The 22,825-nt window shown below is 39.9% G+C and overlaps 1 protein-coding gene across 1 annotated transcript in view; it reads right to left on the reverse strand.

Annotated features, from left to right (window-relative positions):
* Positions 1-18,087, reverse strand: part of CACNA1D (calcium voltage-gated channel subunit alpha1 D) — a gene marked incomplete at both ends in the record, with an annotated part of 209,759 nt that extends 191,672 nt beyond the window's left edge. Inside the window, 3 exons of the mRNA XM_082321325.1 lie at positions 12,934-13,039; positions 15,499-15,817; positions 18,051-18,087. Of these exons, the coding sequence (XP_082177451.1) occupies positions 12,934-13,039; positions 15,499-15,817; positions 18,051-18,087 (462 nt within the window). The remainder of the gene's footprint in view (positions 1-12,933; positions 13,040-15,498; positions 15,818-18,050) is intronic.
* Positions 18,088-22,825: the final 4,738 nt, after the last annotated feature.

Genomic DNA, 22,825 nt, shown 5'->3' on the forward strand with positions numbered 1-22,825 from the left:
CATTCAGATTATTTATTAAAACATGCTATATCATAGAACACTACAATATACCATCTTTGTGCAGTTGCTCTGTTAGGTTTGCTTTCTTTCCATTAGCCTTTCCAGTTGTTGCTTTTCTTCTGATACTTTCTGAAGCAGTCTCATTCACAAACAGGGACAAAGGGGACTAGATAAATCCCTGCACAGTGTCCCTGTGTGGACACTAATACCAACAGTCTGTGCTCTTCACTCCCACCCCCCTTACTGTGCAACACTTCAGAAGGCAGTTTATCTAATCCATGCTTTAACTGATTAGCTAACTTTCCTGAAAGTTTCAATGTAAAAAAAGTCTCCAGAATTCTATTTCTCCCACTTTTGTCTGAAAGTAAAATTGAGTAAAATGAGTACTAAGGTCCTGTATTTGAGCTTTCATACATATATTTAAAATAATTATTTGGGGCTAAGAAGCATACAATATTTGGATCAATAGCAACATTGCTGCAATGGTTTCTAAAAATACCCTTGTCATCCACGTGTCACACGGTCATGCTAAAAACACCTTCAGTGGTACCATTCCCGCCAGCTGGACAGTTCACATAAGCATATATGTGAACACTCAAAATATCATGTTTCTTTTGCTATGTGCGATTTCTGCTGAATGGGATGTTGCCTGCTTTGGTTTCATTCGCAGATCACCTGTTCAAGGAAGTCACTGAACTTCCCACCAAAAATACATTGAGGAGCGCTTGTGCTACTAATGTAACAAATAGAAGCTTAACATTAGCATTTTCAGACACACATGAAACACCGTATGGAAGCTTACTGTATCTGCTGAGACATCTAACATTAACTCCCCCAAATTTCCTTTCCTACTGCAGTGACATTTAGGTAAACAGCTTTTGCTCTATCACTATGGGAACAGTGGCTGTTCCTTCTGTTCCTATATTGCCACTACCAATCACTTTTTCTTCGCCAAAATTTGCTGCCAAAACATTCTACGTTCTCAAACTTAAAATATAGCCTCTGACAACAAAATTCACCAGAAAGTGTTCACCAGAAAGTCAGCCAAATTATTTCCAAATAAAGACAAAATAAGAGACTGTTTTCAGAGAACTCCCTAGATCTCATGCTATTGTTCACATGAAGCCTATCATCATATCTGAATATTTCACAGCCTCAAACTTACTTTTCCTTTTGATATCCTTTTAGAGCAGAAAACTGTTTTACAGGTGGGACACTAAAATAATAAAAAGATAAACAGCCTGTCCGAGAACATACAAGAAGTTAGGCAAAAACTAAAAAATTCAATGCTTGTTTCTGAAGCTCTTGGCTAGCATCTTACCTACCTTCTCTTACCCTTTCCACTATGGCAACAAACCATTTTATTTCCTTAACCTGCATAATTCAGTGTTCCTCTTCGAGGAGACAAGCAGTTCTGTAAGCATGAAAATTAATAAAGCCTCATCCCTACAGCCTGGCATTGGTTGATGAGTTTTGGTATGACATGTGGGCTCCTGCTGCAGCCTGCCTTTGGGGGAAAGAGGGAACGCAAAGTTACTCTCTTCCTGTTCTCAAAAAAACATGTAAAACTAACTTTGAAATCTTTGTTTCTGCTGTATTTGGTTGAAATCAGATGCTCTCAGAAGTTACAGAGCTCAAAGACATATACATATAGCACATGACTGCAAAAGCTGCCTTCCCCGCCCCCCCTCCCCCCCCCTTTTTAATAGGGAGCTCCTGGAAGAACAACCTTAGCTACACCACAACTTGTGGCCCATGTATTTTTCATCCACATTGATAAATGCTCTCAGCCATATAGTGCTTAGGGAAAACATAGATGAGAAGCAGCTGATAGTCTTTTACTACAGAAGACAAAGTCCTTTAAAAATGTCACAAATCTAACCTATGCTGACAGACTAGGTCTGTGCATGCTCAGTCTACCTATGCTCAATCTGCATTAACTATGGGTGTTAAGCTTGCAAAGCCTCCAGCAAGTTTTACAGTTCAGGGTAAGGTCTTCTTACTGTATTAAGAATACAGATGGCAGGCATGTCTGGTCTTAATATGGGCTTACACCAACACACCCATGACAACGTGAACATAAAACTGAATCATTAGCCAGTAAAATAACATGAAATTATTAGCCAGTAAAATAACATGAAATTTCTGCTGAAACCATGTTTTAGGGAATTTCAATTAAATGTGATAGTTTCATTATTTTTAAGACAAAATGTAAAAATTTTTAAGTACCATTGAATTTGGTACTAGAACATAGAGAAACTTTCTGTTCTATACTATGCCTCAAGAATTATGGCAGCTGAGGCACTTCAACAAGAGACAGAGCTAGCTGCCTTGCATTACTAATGCAGGCCAGTCACAGAGACTTTGTACCTGGAAGTATTCATCTTTGCTCTAGCAATCAATCAGAGCAGAAACTGTAGTGAGCATCATTTAATACCATGAGACTTTTAGGTACAGTTAGGTTTAACGCCGTTCCTTTTTATTACTGAATTTTTTTAATTTAGTTTTTCTGAAGTCAGTGGTGTCAAGAGATTTTGAGACCTTATTTTAATAAATGTACAAGATCTATGTAATTTGGTAGGTTGTTTTCTTTCAGCTTTTTCCTTTGCTATAGCAAGAAATAAATTATTGAACAATAAAAGCTACCTGAACTCGGAAGTCTTCTTGGGATGAAAATAAGCATGTAATTACTTAAATATCATTTCATGATGAATAACTGACTTATGCCACACATCATTGGTATGTGTTTTAAGGGATTCTGGATGAGTATTTGAAAAAAAAAAAAAAAAAAAGTAATGGCATCATAATAAATCCATCAGAGTGAAAACCACACTAACAAAATGTCTGATAAACATAATACAGCTTTGGGGTATTTGCTACTCAGTACCTTGGAAGGACTGCATTTTTCTGATTAGCTGAGTGGCGTAAGATGCGATCTTGCTGGAGGCTGCTGCACTGCTGCAGCCACCATCAGCCAACCCAGAAAAGTATAATTATTAAACTACTGAACCTTATTAATGAACATTTCTTATGTTTATGTTCTTACATTGCAAAGAGCTTTCCAGCTTTTATGCCATACAAATGTAACTGGCTCTGTATGCTGCTTTGTGCTACTGGATCTTCCACAAAATTTTACTGAAATACAACCTGGTAGCTCAGAACGACATATTTAAGCTGTCAAGTGTAATAAAATTCAACATAACCACCTGGTTTGTATCATATGAGAAGAGGACAACTAAAACAATTGGCCAAATGAATTAGGCTGAACTACTTTCCTGAATTAAGACACATCAAATACTAGTTTCTTAGAATATATGCAATAAAAATAAATTTAAAGATTAAATTCTGATCTTCTGCAAGTTCTTTGTCTAGCATCATCCCTTCTGTTATACTGACCAACACTGATCACAGTTTGTATTATGTGATTTACCACAGTAACAAATAGCAAGATTCAGATCATTAATAATGACATTATCAAAAAGTATAATTCTACAAGCTTTCAAACTTGTAAGCAGCTCTCTACCCACATGAATAGTGACCACTGAAAACCACCACGTAATGCCAACAGAAGAGTTAGGCCCTGCCCAAACTTTTAGCTGTTCAACAAAACTGAAAATGTACTCGCATAATACCTTTTACTTTTAAATAAGAGGAAAAACATCTTGGTTCATAACAGTATAAATAAATCCATGCAAATAAATCTGCTCGTGATTTCAAAGTTTTATATTACTATCAAGCACTACAGTATTATTCTAGAATAATACTCCCTACTAACAATGAACAGTCAAATGATGTATCCTGGTCAGCTGTGTTGATTTCATTGAAAATGTTATTTTCACAGCTAAATTTTGAGCATAAATCTCAAATCTTTATTTAAAGTTTGGTTTCAAATGCTGAAGTCAAGCACCTAGGTTTCTGAGAAGACTCACACAGTTTAATCAAGGCATTCTTCAAGAAGAATAGAACTCTAAAAGCACTTTTCTTCATAAAAATGACTATGGAAAAAAACCACGAACAGCACAGCAGGCTGCTAATAGGTGCTACCAAGTGAATTTTATACAAGCAGGAACTAAGGGCATGCTCTCAATCTCCTCTGAAGGGGGAGGATGATGCTGTATTTGCAATTCATTAAATGAAAATTTTATTGCAGAGGATTACACAATAACAAAAAAAACCCTAACACTGAAAAGCAAATCATCCTAATTAGCATTCTCCCACTATCACTATATATTCATTTAACCTTTCTTCATGGCCCTGTCCTTCCAGATGGCCCAGCAAAAGAAAGGTTTTGGTGCATGACAGCAGGATAAACAAATTTGAATTCTTACAGAATTAATGGTAAACCAAATCACACATTCAATTAGCCATCACTGAAAACAGTTTGTCATTAAAGCTCACCAAATTAGAAAACACATTTTAGTTGATCTTAACAGCTACACGAGTCTTTTGAAATATCCAGGGACTGGCTTTTGGAAAGTACCCAGAATTTCTCCATTTCTGCTCAAATTAAACAAGCAAGCCTTGACCAGCACTTTCAAAAGCCATGGATCCCAACTCTGTGGTATTTCAAGACACAGTGCTCACACACACACAGACCATATTTAAAAAAAAAAAAAAAAAAAAAAACCAAAACCACCAACAAAAAACCACCACAGTTCTCAATGCATAATATGCTTCTTATATGAAACATGTTTTTAAAAGAAAGTAAACATCCATATTCTGCATAACCTAGAGTTTTAAGATAGGTTTTATAAAGTAAATCCAAGTATATTTATGGCAATCCGCTTTTGGTGTGGCACTGATGCATGGCAACATGTAAAGATTCTCAATTTTGTGTGTTCATTTTTTGGAACTTCAGAAACAATTTTCAGGGTTTCCTTCAGCATAGCAGCTATTGGCAAGGAATAAAACTGTAGATTAGTATTTTGTTAAATTTACATGCTCAATATTGGAGAAAATTAGTACTTCACATGTTTTACATACAGTCAGTAAACTGGTTTTATAACCTACATTTGTTCACGGGTTTTTTTTCAGAGCATTTAAAAATCAACTTTATTCCAGTAGTTTGTATGAAAAGTACAAACTTCTCCCACTCATCTTAAATGCTCACTTTAGATCTGAATTACAACAATTTTAATGTCAAATCTAACTACTTTCCTACTGACCGTTCAACTGATATAGTAACTACTAAGATTATTCTGTGCATTTGGAAGTACACAGATTTACTTTTATTGTGACCAGTCTATGAGTACCTTTATCAAGCAGGGAGTAAGGGAAGAGAAGGGCAGGAGGGGTAGAGTGGGGATCACTGCTCTACACAGCACAATTAAACCAGGGGGTGGGGGGAGGAAGCCTCCCACCAGCACAGCACTACTCCGTTTGGGAGACTGACTTTAGGCTATAATAGAGAAAGAACTCTTTCTGGTGTATGCTCTATCTCCCTAGGCAGTTTGCCAGTGAAGCACTACCAGCAAATCTTTTTAAGGAGAGACAAGCCCTTAGTAGGAATCCCCCACAGGAACGAGCTTGCAATTTCGAACATGGAAAAAACATTTCCTTTCAAATGGGAATTAGTAAGTACATCTTTTTGTAAGGCCTTCTGGTTTGGATAACTGAGAAGCTATCTCCCGCTTCAAAAAAAAAAAAAAAAAAAAAAAAAAGGGAAATTATTTTTGCAGTGTCATTAACTGAAACCTGTAAAACTAAGTTGCAGACCTTCTCATACTCTTGCACTCCAAACAGCCATTTTCATCTGTGCTGAAGTAGCTAGATCTGAAGTTGCATTGAGGCACACAAAATAAAATAAAGAAGAACACGGACTAGTTCATGTTATTCCCAAACCTCTACAAACCCAAGTGACCTTTCTACCAGTTGGAAATTGCCAGTCATCCTGGTCATATCTTTCTTTCAGGAATGTCCCTTTTCCTAAGCCAGAGTACAAAATAAAATTTCTGTTTCATTCACCACTAGAGATGGACTTGACACATGTAATTATGTTTATCAAAAAAATTCAAGAGCTATTTCGTGCTACTGGAATAGTGCAGAGCAGACAGAATAGGCCTAGGAACTGGCTGCAGGACAAAACGGATGTAAGACACTACCAACTCAGAATTTTCATCTATTTTGCAGAGGTATGCATTACAACACAAGGGAAAAAAGTTTTCTAAATACATGATCTGCACTGATAAAAGTCAAAGCTATCCATAATAATTAGGTAATGCATACTACTGGAAGTTTTGGGCTGCCAGTAATATAAAAAAATTGAAATATGAAAATAGGGCTGAGTATAGCATTATCATGTTTTTTTTTAATAATTCCCTTGCAGAAATGTCATCTATTAAGGCATTTTTGCGGTTGTGCAAAGGTTAGTTACTGATGCATATTGTCTCACCTAATAACCAAATAGCTTTACTATTAATTTTCAGAAACATAAGTCAGGCTGTTCCAGTAGTTAAATAGTTACTTCATGTTTTTTTGAATGAGAAAATAGATGCCAGGGTAATCGATGTACATTAAAAATAGCAGAAAAAAATATCAAAGCTATCCCTCAGAGCATTTACATATGCATATAGACACAAAAACTGATGAGGAGGGAATTAATTCAAGCCTCTTACATTTTTAAGCCTGTGTGAAAAGAAAAAGGACAACTCCTAACATTTGGGGTTTGTTTTTTTTTTTTCCAAAATTAAACTACTGACTTTCTCTCAGGCCCTCCTGACTACTTGTATACAGAACTATAAATACATTTTGCTGACTTGAATCGATATGCAATATAAAATTCCTGTGGTATATCGGTTACAATTGGATCCAATGTTTTTGAATCTTTTTTCAAATTAAACATAATGACATTTTCCCTTACAAAGAATTAATCTAGTGCCTTTAGTACCATAGTTAGGTGCTTTGAGAAATACACACAAAACATTACAATGTCTCCATCATGTTTTCCTGTATGCAAAATGAAGTATTTTCAGTAGAGTCCAAATTATCTTGCATCTTTCCTGAAAAGTTTACTTGGGTGACTTTTATACCAGCTAGCAGAGACATTAGGAGAGAGCATTAGCTAAGAATCCAAAAGTAGAAAAAGACTGGAAACAGAGTGACAAGAAGTTATTTAGATTGGAAGATGTTCTAAGTGAGGAGAGAGACACCCAGGCCTCAAAGACCCCTGAACTGAAAAAGTAAACACAGCAAAGACAGTAGATATATGTAGAAGTCTTTCTAGAATACATCACAGAACATCTAGCAATTAAACAAAAATCTTTAATAAATAATTCTAAATGTGGTTAAAATTAATAACATTCTACAACAATATTGTCAGATAAGCTACGTATAGAGGTTAACTGGGTGCGAGGTAAAAACCAAAAAACTTTTCAATGGATGGATTAATTAGTCATGTGGCCTTAGAACTGAATGAGTCATGGGGTTGCTAACGAGATAAGGATAGGAAGCCTGACACCTCTAAGTCAAGAGTTCAACTGGTTCTTCTCACAGTACTCTCCTGCTGTGCCCTAGATTGAAGGCACAGCTAACAGTTCAGGGACAACACTGGCTTTGCTATTGCTGGAGGCACTGAAAGATCCACCTAAATCTACTTACAGAGGAAATCTCTGACTGAAAGACACAAACAGTTACCTCTCTGTAGCAGTGTCCCCCCCCCCCAATATGGCTCTCCCAGTCCCAGCTCCCTGGGAGAAACATATCCAGGACCATCACCCGACCTGCTCTGTAAGCACAGGCTGGAGAGACCTTCTTTTAATGCAGAACCTGACTCTTTGAGAGGGTTCCCCACTGACAATGGTAGTCAGAAACAAGGCTGAAGAATCCTGCTATCAGGGGCATGCAGTCTTTAACTATCATTAGGTTCCAGCCCTTTATGCATTAAGGTTAAGCCCTTTACTCACGTGACTTTGCACTTGCCAATTTGCTGTAATTTATGCAAGTAAGTCTCCCAAAATGCACAGGCTGTCAATCTCTTCTCTAGTAGAAGTGTCACCAGTGAAAACCTTCAAGGTCTAGTCACAAGAGATGCAGTATACCCAAAGCAGACTCAACTCCAGGGGACTAGTTTTCATAGACTCAGTATGGATGCTTTCTTATTGTTCACATTTACTTATTTAAAAAAAAAAAAAAAAAAAGAATAAGCAAAAATGTCTTAATTGTGGCCAAAATCCGGACTTGTATTGTGCCAATCTGCCTGCACATTGTAAAGAAGCCCAGTGCTAGTTAGACCAACGGGAAAGTCAGTAGGAGGCAAAGTACAGGAGAACAGAACATGGTACAGCAGGATGATACAAGAAAGAAAAATTGAGGTGGGAGAGCGAGATAGAGCTAAGCATGATGCAGAAGAGGACAAACAGAAGAGTAAACACAGAGGGAAGCCAGAGGGCAGAGACAAAAGATAACAAGAAAGAAAGAAATGAGTGGGAAGTTAACGAAGACAAAAGACATGAAGGGAAATAACATAACACAGATGGGGGGGAAAAAATGGAAAAGACAGAAACAGAAGAAAGATATATACAGGAAACCCATCCTGCCAGAAACTGCTTCTTATCAAGCTCAGACAAGAAACACTGCCAAAAGAAGAGCTGAATCAAGCGTGGAAAGTTCAGATCACCTGAAACTTCTCAAGACAGACGAAAGAAACATTAAAATATGAATGAACTAGTGAGCTTATGAGGATTTCATCCCACTGGCCCTGTACTGCTATAAGAGAAAAAAAATTTCTTTAGTTCAATAATAGTGTCACCCATCTACTTGCAGAAGAACTGGGCCCACTTGCAAAAGAATGTTAACTGATTAGGGACTAATTATTAATTAAGTACAATTCAGGATCAAGTTCAATAACTGTTTTTAAAGTTCATTAGTCTGTATTGCACTCTCTGCAGTACAGAAATACAGGAGAGAACTGCTCCATTCAAAGTATAGAAGAGAAGATCCCTTCCTTCTGCCTCTCCCAGCACACACCAGAGACACGCCTCAAGGTGTTTTCAGACAAAGGATTACATGAACTTTCCCACAGAACTGTAACACTGGCAAGGGGTCAAGCACAGTCCAGTCACAATTTAACGCTGCACTTCTTCTTTGACTGAAATGCATTGTTTTGTATCACCCAGTACTAACACATCATTCTTGAGAGAGAATAAGGATGACCACGAATCCACCGTGCAAGAAGATAGCTGTAGCGCACCATCTACTCTCAGAGAATGGCAAAAAGGAAAAACAGAAATCTAAGCTTGTCTACTCAGAAGATGAGAAGACAGACAAACAATAATAATGAGACTCCTATCCTACAACATCAGTGATTACCGTCTGCTTAATTTAGTCACTGATATCATGAAGAAACTCCTTCCTTAAGTTATCATAAGTATCTTATATCTCATAGCATGCTGCTGGTTCTATCACAAAAACGTCAACTTGCATCTCAGCAAAGATGAGTGAACAACACAGAAACACACAATTGTCCCATCCTTACACTTAGCTTGCACTGTCAATTTCTGCAACGGTCTACTTTTCCGAAAACAAGTGTGTGGAACCTTCTCACAGACATCTATCTTAAGATATTTAAGATTAAAAATTGGCTCAGATTCAAGAATAACAAATACCCAAGATACATCCTATTTTTAAAAAAAAAATACATAAATATGCATACATTTGATTTACTATTTCTCTTAAGATACATCTACCTGTTTCTTAAAATGTTTGTTCTATTTTTGGTTAATTTGTGCTAGAGTTTCTTTTGCCATTACTACCACAATGCATAACTGACTTTGTGTTGATTAGACACCACATGTTGAAACACTCATGAGAAAGTAAGAACAGTGCTCACTTGCAGCTCAACCAGTGCTTAGGTGTTTGACATGTGGTCAGTGCTTCACTGGCTCAGTCACAGGTGAAGACAGACTCAGAAATTTTATCTCAGGTTTCTCTTACAAGTCTTGGAAATTCCATCATACAGAAGCCGCCTTCTAACATCCCATTACAAAGGGGAATAAATACCTATTCTGCATGTACACTCTTGGATTGAGGTTGTCATTGCAGACTTCCTGAAGTCATAAACAATGAACACTTCAACTGCTCAGCTTCTCATAGAGGCACACAGTCTTCTCTCCAGCCCAAGCAAAACTGGAAAAGTTTCCACTTCTAGTTTCCACTTACCAGTCTTCCACTGGTTTTTGCCCTCTTGTACCACTGCTTCCTCTTTCCATGGCTGATTACAAATTATGTATACTTTATATTCGCAAAAAAAAAAATCCACATGCATAAATATTTAATTTTTCTGTTTACAAATTAAAAATTATGAGCCAGTTCAGCTAGTGGATGGAAAGCAATTAAAGTATTCAACTCAATGAAGCAACATTGATTTACTCCCTAAGAACCAAGCCCTAGATATAATATCCATATGCAAACTAAAGTTTATAAAGCTGAACTTTTGGGGTTTACATAATGAGGAAGTGAAGGCACTGGAGGCAGACCATGTTCCTGTTCCTCACTCTGGTCTCTTCCCACCCACGGCACTAAATGATACAAGTGCTGCAATCTGTGCAGTGTCAATGGATGCTTGCGTCCAGAGAGAAGAAAGTGGGGAGAAGAGGCTGTGGGGTTGATACGACCAAACACCTGGGCTGGAAGGAGAGAGGAGATTATCTTATTCTTCTCAAATTTTCAATTTGAATTAAAGCCAGAGTGGGGTACAGTCTCCTAGCAAGATGAAACTGGTAGTGTACAGCTCATGGAAGACAAACATGTCTACATGCAGCGGGCTAAAATCCTACCAAACCTATTCATAAGATTTAACACTGATTTTTAAGATTTGGTCTGTTTTTTAGACCAGTATCGCAAAAGATCTGAACATTATTCAACAGAATAATCTCTACTTCCACTATAAGACAACTTACAGCCCTCTCTGTGAAATATATATCCATACATACACCTCAAAGCATCAGGCAATGCACGCTCAAGCAGGTTCCTAAGCAAGCCTGAAGAATTCTAACTCCGTTCTTCTATGATATTCCCTCACAGTACACTTGAATCCACACTAAGAGTTCAGCTAAGGAAGTGGGTCTACTCTAGGAAAAACGTCAGTGAAATACCAGAGGAAGATACGTGAACTCAGATCACTGGTTAGTGTATTTCATTGTGTAGAACCTTAGTCGTAAAAGCCAATGCTGCTCATTCCAGAACTATTTAATTAGATCAGGTACACAGGATGTGCCTGTGTGTTCCCTTATCGGGCTTGCATCTGTCCCAGCACCTGAAAGTACATTGTCAGGGTAAATTCTGTTCTTTAAGCAAATTTAGCGGAATACTCAACATCAGTATCAACAGGATGCAAATTTCAATGGGAATTTGAGAGAATTTACATGGTCAAGTAAACTGTATACATATAATTGGGGGTGTTCAAGACCCTTTCTATTTAAAATCGATAAGAATCTCTTACTAAAAAAAATTTAATTTATTTTTGCTTAGACTAACCTGGACACATTAGATAAAAAAAAAAAAAAGAAAAACCATCAGGGATGAAAATGTCAATTTCTTTCTAAATACTAGCGCACTGTAGAATTAGGTCAGAAATACCAGACATTAGCCTAACAAAACTAACGCTAAAAACATTTCTTTCAAAATGATTAGCCTCTGACACAAGTAACTGCTTTACCCTTTTCATGTAATGCTTTGTGGAATTAGTTATTAGCGGATCTCCTGGTGGATTGACAGCTATGGAGATTTGTGCCCTGAATTTCTCGGGGAGGGGGGTGGGGGCGGGAGAAAGGAGAGATAAAGACTGTTGGTTGGCTCAATACACAGCTGCATAAATCATTCTTTACATTGACCTGAATTATCCTGCCTTTCGCCAGCATTTTTTATTGTCCATATTTGCTTAATCTTGATAAAACAAATATATATATAAAATGCATCACATGCACAGAATAATTACTTTTAGGAAAATAAACAGGCTTACACACCACAAATTACACAAACATGTTCATAAATAGAAGGCCTTGTATCAACCTAAATTTTCCATGTAAAATAATCCAAAATTACATACAGTATCCAGTTCTTTATTTCGTGAACAAACCTCCCCTTCCCCCCCAAGAAAGAAGTCATCTGCAGATTTTTAGTGCACAGGACCACTGAACTCCACTATCTCAAGATGGTGTTTAGTATAAACAATGAAATTATTGCAATGTAATTCAATATCACCCTTGAGTGTGATAGCCTTTATAAGTTTTAATAGAGAATTAAAACAAAATTGGTTTTCATTATATATTTTCAAGCACAACGCTAGTATACTGTTTTCAATTGAATACATCTCTACACACTCCTTACTGTAGTATCACCCCTTTTTGAAAGATTACTTATACCACCAGTGACTGCTTTTAAAATTCACATTGATGTTCCTATCACTTTAAAAAGTATTAACATAAAATTTCCCACCATCCTCTCACTAAAAATGAAAATATCTAGTAAAATATACAGCTAAATAACACCATTAAAAAATAAAAACAGACTAGACAAGTATATTGGGAAAGGCAGTAAAACTTCAGGAGGATGAAACAAGTGTCAGAAACACAATTAACAGCTAGTAAATATATTTAATCAATATAAACAATGGAAATTCAAATTAAAGTTTTTATACCACACAAATATACATATACATGCAGCATAACATTAATGTACATTCCCCTCCAAAGAACATCACTGCTGAAAAATCTTATTTTAAACACATCACATAAGGGAGCATATATTAAAACTGAAAAAAAAAAAAAACAAAGCAATTCCATATACATTTTATTTTAAAGTATCACTATATACAATTTTACTTTTTTTACTAAAATTATCTATACTTACTACAGTCTCAAATGCAAGCAGCTAATCATGACCATCAACTTAAAAGTATAGCAAACAGATATAAAATAAGAATTCAAGAGTACTTACCAAATTATGATTAGTTGAATTAGAATCATCTTCTGGGAATGGGATGTAAACAGCTAAGGCCACACAATTGGCAAAAATAGACAGTAGTATAAATATGTCAAATGGTCTGGAAAATCTTGTTAAGGAATTCATGAATTATGAGTATCTACAAACTTTTAAGCCCAGTTCTCCTTGCAGCGTCAACACTTGTAAAACAAGTCTTACTTCTAAGGCAATCTTTTGACTGATAACTGTGACAAACGCTTCATCACCTTTAGTTACATCACTGTATCATATTATTTTCCATCACAATGATCTTTCAACATCCTCTTCTTTTTGAAAAAAGAGAAAACCATTACTCTTGCTGCCACAGAGCACTTTATATTAAATTCCAGAGATGAATATAATTATACACTCTTAAATCAATACGTAGGTCATCATGATGGGTAAGGAATACTTATTGAGCTCTTTTGTCCTTGTATGCTCACATAAGTCTCAGAGTGTTAACAGAAATGTGTTTGTCCAAAGAAGGAAAATCTTTTGGGATCTAGTTCATAGTAGGACATGAGAAAGATCCCCAGCAAATCACAACTGCTTTCCTGTGTGGGAGCTGGAAAGCTGTACAATTCTGAGCCCCTCTTCATGACTCTGACAGCTGGACTCCTGAAGAATTTTGCTTTGGCCAGGACAGATGAAAGTTTAGGTGAATAGACTGGGGAATAGAATATCATTAGCGGCTTGGCAGCCATGCATACTGAGAGGCTATGGGCTTTCACACTGACAATAGCATGAACTGCAGCTGCATTTCTTATACCCTATCTGAATGACAGCAGTTGAAACCTGGAGATACCTTTTGTTTTCCAGAAAGAAAAATATTTCTTAAAATTCATGCCTATGAAGTTCATCCTTCAGTTTACCACTCATTTGCCTTTCCCCTCAAAGTATTACATTATTTTCTTGTAACTACAGCACGAAGGTACCCAGATGAACTTATTTGTGGAAGTCTGGAAAGGGAATATTTTTGGCTTTTAGATTTTTGACATCCTTTCCTCAATTCAATGCACAACTTCCTGATACGTGTCCATAAGAGTCCCACAAAAGACTGAGGGAAGAGTACTGAATATACTCAAAAGCATATTTTTGTCAGTTTAAAATATTTTTCCTGGGAAAAAAAAAAAAAAAAAAACAACTCCTACAAAGCCCATGTGCCCCCTAAGATATGTTAAATTTTGTTTGTTGGCCTACAAAAAGTTTGTCACCTCAAGGGCTGAGTTGATGTTCACAAAGCCTATCAACATCAACAGTTGCTATGTTGTGTAGAAAATAAAGTTACAACACACATCTTAACATACAGCATTCTCCAGAATGAAATGAGAAATGATACCAGCACAAGATTGACAACCTTGTTTTATGAGGTAGTGCTACTGGGACAAATTCTGCCCTGAGTTATTCCAGTCTATATCCATAGTAATTTCATTTAACTGACCTTATCCAAGGAGATGCCAATTTACTGAAATTAGTTGGACTTCTACCAGTTTAAATGAAAGCAGAATCTTTAATTTGCAACTGAATTATGTTCAAAGAATTGAAAAAAACCCAAGCCCTATAAATGAGTAACAGTTCCTATTGCCAGGTTGGCTGTTCTGTTTAAAGTAACTAAATGAGTTTTACTTCAGTAATCTACTCTCTTGAACAGCTGTTTCCCTTTACAGGGATGTTGCCATGGCTAATAGGCAAACATTTTTCTCCTCATACCTCAACAAAACTATTTTCTATTTCAAACCTCTTCTTGAGAATTAAATACCAAACCAACTTGCTATCAGTTCTGCCAAAGAAATCCACATATTTCCACATCACAACCACTGAACTAAAGATAAACCAATCCTTCCCAGCATGCAAGTCATCATGAATACAGGCCAGTATATCTCATCTTCTATCTACACATGTACATGCTTCCAAATATGTTTGGTGGTAGACATATATTGTAAAAGTTCAGAAGATTAATATATTTCAGACACTTGTATGTACTTAGAGTGAGTTCTCGGCTTAACTAAAAATCTTCCCTACTTTTAGTACTTGGAAAAATAATCTTTTTTAAAAGATTTCTACATCTGACTCATTTGCCCTAATGGCACTACACGAAATTGCAGTATGGAAGATACAGGTTTGACATCTTAGGTCATCTCCCGATTAACACTGGTAGATGCACTCTTGTCCATTCAACATTATTTGGAAGGGCAACAAATGCAATACAGAGATTTGCTGGAATGTAAGCTTGTAACTTGTTAAAGTTCTGAAAACGTTTCTCCATCTCCACCAAGAAAAAAGGAACAGCTATGAGCTCTTCTCTTTTAGCTACTTCAGTAAAATTATATTCTATGTCGTTATGACACAAATTAAAAGGACATCTTTAACAGCAATTTAAGCAAAATTAACTACCATCAACATTAATGACAGTTACCCACAGGTGCAAGTGAACTAATGCGTTAGCTGTGATGCTATAAGAGTTGCTGTAAAACAATCCCCTTGATACATTCAGAAAACACAAGGAACAGATTATAAAATTGAAACTGCACCAAAGGATACTTCCATTCTACTAGACTAATGCAGGCTCTTCGTATTGGGTTGTTGAGGGATAAACAGAAAAGGGCACGGGGTGGCCGACTATTAGACGTATTACCCTGTTTTTTGCTCTTGGCATATTGCTGGCGTTTTCTTTGGGACAGAGATCCTACAGGCTGGGCTGTGGTGGTACTCATATTTTGGGCAGCCTTTGCTTGTCTAGCAGCATCAATTGCAGCTTGCCAAGACAGAACAGTTTGCTTGGATGGTGCTGAACTGTTTGACTGAATAGCTGGTCCGTCACCAGGGAGAGGAATTCTGGTGCTACTTGCATAGTTCACCTCTGTGGGACAAAAAGAAAAAAGTACTTGGTTATAATTTTTTTTAATGCTAAAATGTGTCACAATACTTCTGACAGATTATTTTAACACCTCTTGGCAGTATGATGCTTCTATTACATACACTACAGAGCACAACTGTGTGCATATATGTGATTGAACAGTAGCAAAAAATGCTCAGGAATCAGTGTTATAACTTCAAGTTTAATCCAAGCGTCAAGGCAAGCGCTACACAAACACTTCCATGTTTTGATTCTTCCACTTACTGCATTTTTTCTTAACTGGATGGCAGCTTTTCTGTCACCATGTTTATCTAATAAAAACATAGCTACTCCTCAAGATCAACTTTGCTGTAGTACCTCAGCATTTACTATTTTCTCACTTCATTTTGGTCAAAAAAGTAGCTGTTTAAAATACTTACACATTGTTCAATTAAGAATAACAAACACTATGGGGAGCGAGGGGGGAAGTCCTGTAAGCAAGTTAAACCTTGTCCTAATCTGCATTTTCAAAGAAAAATGCATGGATGCCTCCCACAAGTAAAAAAGTCCAGTATTGTCCAATAAACACGTTCACAAAGCACAGGTATCTTTCACGCTAGACATTACAACCATGAAACCACTGTAAAAGAATGGGGGTTTGGTTTTGCTTTTTCACAAGGATTTACAAAATAAACTGCACCTTCCAAATAATAATAAAGTCCTCTTTCTCCAGATGACAGCAAAGAAGGCAAAACACCACCTCCTCGCAAGGATCTTTCCTCGCAAGCTCTTTGACTAGAGCAACAGAGTCTACTCCTACATGCACCTGTAGGAAGGAGAGACTCCTAAGTGAAATTCAAAACTTGAAGATGCCTGGGTGGGGAAAAAAAAAATGGAGGAACGGCACAAAATACGTGCTGGGAATTAGGGCTGGCAGGCGGGATGACTGTGAAATGCATCTACCCAGGCAGGAGAGGAAAATAGCTCCGCAGCGATCGCTGCTCGTCAAACAGAGGGGAGCCACAAAAAGCACACCCCTCCTTTTCTAGACGGGGGGAAACAGACACCGAGAAAGACGCGAGAGCCGCGAACATGCGTGGATGCGGAGGAGCCCGGCCTCAGCCGCCGCCGCTTCCCGCCGCCCCGCTCCGCTCGCGCCCCTGCCTGCGTGAGGGGCGGCAGCGCGCGCCGGGGGCGAGGGGACGCGGGAGCACTAAGATGGCTCCCCGGGATGGCGGCGGGGGCGGGAGGGGGGGGCACTCCAGGGCCCACGCGCGTCGCCCACGAAGGCACCAGCGGGGCGAGCGCTTGCCAGAGGCGAGCGCTGGCCAGGGGCGAGCGGGCAGCGCATCAACAGCTGGGTGACACGGGGGGCAGTGCCGCCTCGAGGGCGGGCTGACACCGGGGGCAAAGGTGGGAATTTTATCTCCAACGTTTCTCCAAAGCATCCTTGCTCCCCCCCCCCCCCCCGCGGTTTTGTTGTTGTGGTTTGGGGTTTTGTTTTTTTTTTTTTTAAATAAAAAAGCAATGGCACAGCCGTCTCCCCCGCCTTCCGCCTGCCCTTTGGGATGCCATGAAACGTGGCTCGGCGCAAATAAACCACCCACCCACCCCTCCATCTATCCATCGTCTTGTTAAATCAATACTTGAAAGGGAAACAAAACGCGGGTGCCTGCGTTCCTCGGGGGAGCCCCTGGCCCCCAGCACGGGCAAAACCACAAACTTACTGCTAATTGAGGAGCGAGGAATCATTTAAAAACAACAGTGGGGGATGTGGCAGCGCCGGCGCCCGGCGGCGGCGGGGATTAACGCTGAGGAGCCCCGCGTCCCGCCCCCGCGCGCCCCGGCCGGGCAGGGGGCCGAGCACATCGCGCCCGCCGCCCTGCCCCAGCCCCCGCTGCCCTCCCGCCCCGGCCCGCCGCATCCCCGGGCAGGTTCATCCACAATTCCACAAATAAAGAGGGAAAGGCAGACCAAGCCGTGTCCTCCCCCAGCGCAGCCAGCCAGTGTTAATGGCCTCGGGGCAAGAGATAGACACGCACAAACCCGCTCCCATGTTGGTCACACGCCGAGGACAGCACCTCATCTCGCCTTCACCTCATCCCCTGCCCTTCCCGGTCCCTCCTGGAACCCAGCCGCTCATCCCTTCCCCATCCCAAACCCACCCATCCTCAACCCCTTCCCTAATCCCCGACTCCCAAATCCCTCAGAAATGCTCCCCCGCTCCCCCCTCCCTCCCCTCAGCTCTGGCTCTTACCTTCGGGGTGCCGCTCCGGCTGCTGCTGCTGGTGCATTATTCTCACTTTCTCCAGCGTGAGAGGAAAATGAAAAAACAAAAAAGGGCAGAGACGCCCCCCACCCCACCCCGAGCCAGGTGTGCGCTGCCCCCTGCGCTCCCCGCTACCCGACCCCCATGGTAGTGACTAGCGACGCGCGAGGGGCTGCTCCTCCTCCTCCTCCTCCTTCTGCTGATGCTTCGCCGCTGCCAAATCCCTCAGAGTTTGGGCCAACATGACACTCACATCCGGGTGACACGGGATCTCTCCATCCCTAGCAACCCGGCTGCTGCTGCCGCCGCCTGCTCCTCAGTCCCCCTCCTGCTGCCGCCTGCTCCTCAATCCCCCTCCTCCTGCTGCTGCTGCCGCCTGCTCCTCAATCCCCCTCCTCCTGCTGCTGCCGCCGCCTGCTCCTCAGTCCCCCTCCTGCTGCTGCTGCTTGCCGCCGCCACAGGGTTAACTCCCTCGCTGCTGCTGCTGCCGCCGCCACCTGCTGCTGCCGCGCTCCCGCGGCCGGGCCGGGCGGGGGCGCGGAGCCACTCTCTAATCGCCTGGAGCTCCGGCGGCCGCAAATAGAGCTGCCGCCGCCGCCCCCTTAACCCCAATGCTGCCGCCTTAACCCCTTCGCCGCCGCGCAGCCTCTCCCGCCGGTCGGGCTCCCGCCCCACACGCCGCCTCACCTGGTTCCCGCCCCTCCGCCGCGCCCTCCCCGCCGCCGCCAGCCGCCCTGCCCCGCGGTCGCCGCGTCCCGGCCAAGGCCCCGTCCCCTCAGGCCGCCCTCAGCCCTTTCCCCTCCCGTCCGACTCCCGCTGCCCCACGGGGCAGGTACCGCCGTAACGCCCGGGACGCCACCGAGACGTGGGCGGTTTTAGCGTCTCCCTCTCCGCGCACTCCGGCGACCGTGTCCTCGCTACTGACGGCTCAAGGCTCACCGGCCCGGTACGGCCTCCCCCGCCCCCGCTTCCCGCACCGCCCGGCCCCGCGCGGCCTCCGCTCAGCCTCCGCCCCCAGGGAAGCCCAGTGAGTTACCGCAACCTCGAGCTCCCCGCTTACTGCCCTCACCTGTTGAAACGCCGTCATTCTGGCTCCCAAGCTAACCCCGGGATTTTCAAAGCTTATCCAAATAAATAAGTTGAATAAATTTGGCTTTGAAAAATTTTAATTTTGGCGTTACCTTTCGCTGCAGAACCCTAAAACTTTAATTTAGGTTTTGATTCATTGGTCTTGAAACGACCACAGAAGTCCTGTGTACTGATACACGTGGCTGGAAAGGCCACGGGGTGTAGGCAAAGGAGAAAACTCGGGACAGCTGCCTTCAGTTACTGCAAGGCAGTATTTCAATCACTACAAAAAGTAATTAATGAAATAAAGCAAGGATTATAGACATACAAATTCAAAACAAAATTGATTCTTCAACATTAGAGTTTGTTTTCTCTGCAATGAATGGTTTTCCTGATATTTTTTTAAGAGTACTTCAGGATATTTTTTGAACAAGCCATGATCAAACCTGGTGGTTTTGAACCTTTATCTTTGACAAAGGTGGTATTTTGTTAAGAAAACATTTCAGTGAAACCACCTCTACCATCCCTTTCCTCTGCCACTTCCTTATTTGTGTCCCTATCCACTCTTTTAGCCATCCTTCATCCACAACTATCTCCATCTAATTAATAATGAATAACAACTACAGACAGTAATTAGAAGAAGAGCAATAAAACCTTAATACTGCTGATATCCTCCAGCTTTATAAGAAGCTCCCTGTTAGGTGGAGCCTATTCCTTTTGGTGTTGCCTTGGTAAGTTAAAGGATAAAAAACATGAGCAGCCAGGCTGATTTAGAGAGAAGTCTTTCAAAGAGAGGAAACCCCCAATGCCACTTCTTGACCTTGGTTTCAGCACTTCCTTTTTTATAATCTTCTGACCTGATGCATTCAGCTGTTGCAGTCGTGGGCCAATCTGTTGGTTTGGTTTAATTGGGAAGGTACCGCACCCCCTTGACACGTTTCTATCATTACTGTGCATGTTTTTCCAGATTAAAACAGTCTACTACATACTTAGGTACTTGCCTTAAATGTTCATGAAAGTCACTAGAACTTCTTTTCTCGACAGTCAGATATTTAGGTGTCAAAAATGCTTGGTACATTTTCAAAAGTATCTAAATCAAGACTAGTTGCCTAACAACCACTGCAGGCATTGGAAGTAAGCACCTAGCATGCTTAGCAGGAGTTAGTGCCTAACCTGCTTCGGCACTTAGTACCGTTACTAATCTAGACTTGGGTATCTAAATCATTTTTTTAAATGAGGCTTATGAAGTTAAGCACTGAGGCACTACTGAGAAATTCATAACTAATAAGGTCTGGATCTAACATAAGCAAAAAGCATCCCATAGAAAAGGGCTGCTTCCCTTGCAAATGTTGTCATGAAATTCCTAGATTCTGACCTCGCCAATGCCTATTTTCTAACCCCCAGTCCTTAGAACAGACCATAGCAATATGTACTGGAAGCTACCAAATACTCCCCGGCAAACTTTGTAAGCCTCCCAATAAAACCGTGAAACAGAGAGAAAAAAATTTTCATAGTTGGTCCAAAACTGTAAGCATATAGTTTTGCATATTTCAAAAGCTAACTGACCCTTTATTGCTAGATCAAATTATCTACTATATTTTCAAAATCAAAATTATAATTAAAAAAGAAATGCAAGTCCTTGTAGAAAGTTTTGAGAAAGTATTCAAGAACTGTTTAGTCACAAAAGTGCTAATTACCGAAGCCATCAATTCTTCTCTAAACAGCTCTTTTCCCTTCTTATTCTAGAACTTTGTGTCTATTTCACTAAGATTGCTTCACTTTTATGTCACTTTGATATTAGTTACTCATTCCTGAATGAAATGGTGAGCATTATATGGATGTTTTAGAATAGGTACCAGCTACCATAATAAGTGATGACATTTGGAATGGAAACAACCATTGTTCAGAGAAAAAAGAAATATGGATGTCCTCATCTGTGATACACTCTATGCTATACCATATTCAGTGTACTTGATATCGTAAAGAATGGTAGAGCAGGGAACAAATATATTTAATATTATCATACATTTAATATTATCATACATTTATTGCAGATTTGCAACTAAATTACTATAATTTCCCCCTCGATAACATTTATTTCTTGTCAGGGATTTATTCTCTGTAAGGGAAAGAGGCAGCCAAAGAAGCAACCTCTTGCAGACATCATAGGAGTGGAAGCCCATTAAGAATTTAGGAGCATCGCGCAGAAGGATAAACCTACTTAACCAAAACTTCAGCAGCTGTGAACTTGTGGAGCAGTGCACAGCAATACTGTGCAGTAGTTCACTGCAGGAAGAAAGAACAAATCCAATTGCAATGCATGTGGGAGGAACTTACGTAACAAGTACGTAATTTTATAAAAAATGGGAAGCAACAGAACTAGCCTAGTCGTGAACAAGGCAGGGATTCTCGCTCATGCGGGTTAATCCATTATTAATTCTAATAGTCCAGCTGAAGTTATTAGTATGCTAATATATACTAGACTATTACTATCCTTATACATGGGAAGAATATTTTAATGAAAGATGGCTATGTTGCAAACAAGGACTTGCAGGATTCATTCCCGTCCATGTTATGTATTTCCTTTTAATTTTGCATATATTTTCAGGTGCATCCTCTTTTTCTTTTTGCCTAAAGACTTCTATTTTCATTCTTCTCATCTGAAGTAGGGTAGACTTACAGTTTGAGTTTGAAGATGTTGTTCAAATTTTTATCTAAAAAAGACCATGATGAAATTTAAATATGCCCGTATATTGTTTATATCAGATCAGTGAATATAATCTTTCTGATGTCAGTACAAGTAATGGTGACTCTCTAAAGAACTTAAAATAGCACTTTGTTATTATGAATGTAGTTTATACGGACAACTAAAAAAAGTGCATACTTCTGAAAACCCATTAACTGGGATCTCAAAAATAGATAAAAATGTGCATAAATGGATTTTATAATACATTAATCCACTGCAGAATAACGATTATGAGAGGGAGGCTTAATTGTCCATGTTATTGACCTTATCCACACTTGAGATTTAATAGGTAAAAAAACTTCCAAGAGGATATAACACTGATTTTTTATTTGCTCTCTGCAAAAATAGTCTTTTATGGTTTTACATAATTGTTGTTTTATTAATTTGCGTGAGCAAAGTATCCTAATATTAAGCATAATTTTGATTTTCTTCTTTCTTTAGTGTTTGACAAAAACATTCAAGATGCAAGAAACCTACCACACTGAGGTCTTACCATGTAATCATTTGCATATAAGCTCACCAAAAATACAAATTTTTGAAAGCTAAATGTAAATGAAGTGAGTAACACTGCTTCAGTCTAGCTGGAGATCTAGCTGTACATTTTGTGAAAAAATTTTCATTGTGAAAACTTGTACAGAAACAGGGAGGGAGAGAGGGAGTAAAGGAGGGAAGGCAGTGGGGTGCACAGACAATGCTGTTTTCGGGTTTTTTGGCTGAGCTACATCTTCAAATATGTCTCAGATTGCCTGTGGATTAAAGAAATGGGTGATGGTCTCCAGTAATGCTTACCAACTCAACAAAAGTCCTAATTTATTTTTTCCATCCTCTCAGCAGAACTTTATATAATGGTACCCAGATAGTAAGGGACAACTGCAAACCCGATTTTGAATTAAATGCTTTCTTGTATATGTCTCCGAAACTATATTTTTCATTTTCTCTATATGCAAGT

Source organism: Platalea leucorodia, assembly GCF_965183815.1.
Source record: "Platalea leucorodia genome assembly, chromosome: 9".
NCBI lineage: Eukaryota > Metazoa > Chordata > Aves > Pelecaniformes > Threskiornithidae > Platalea > Platalea leucorodia.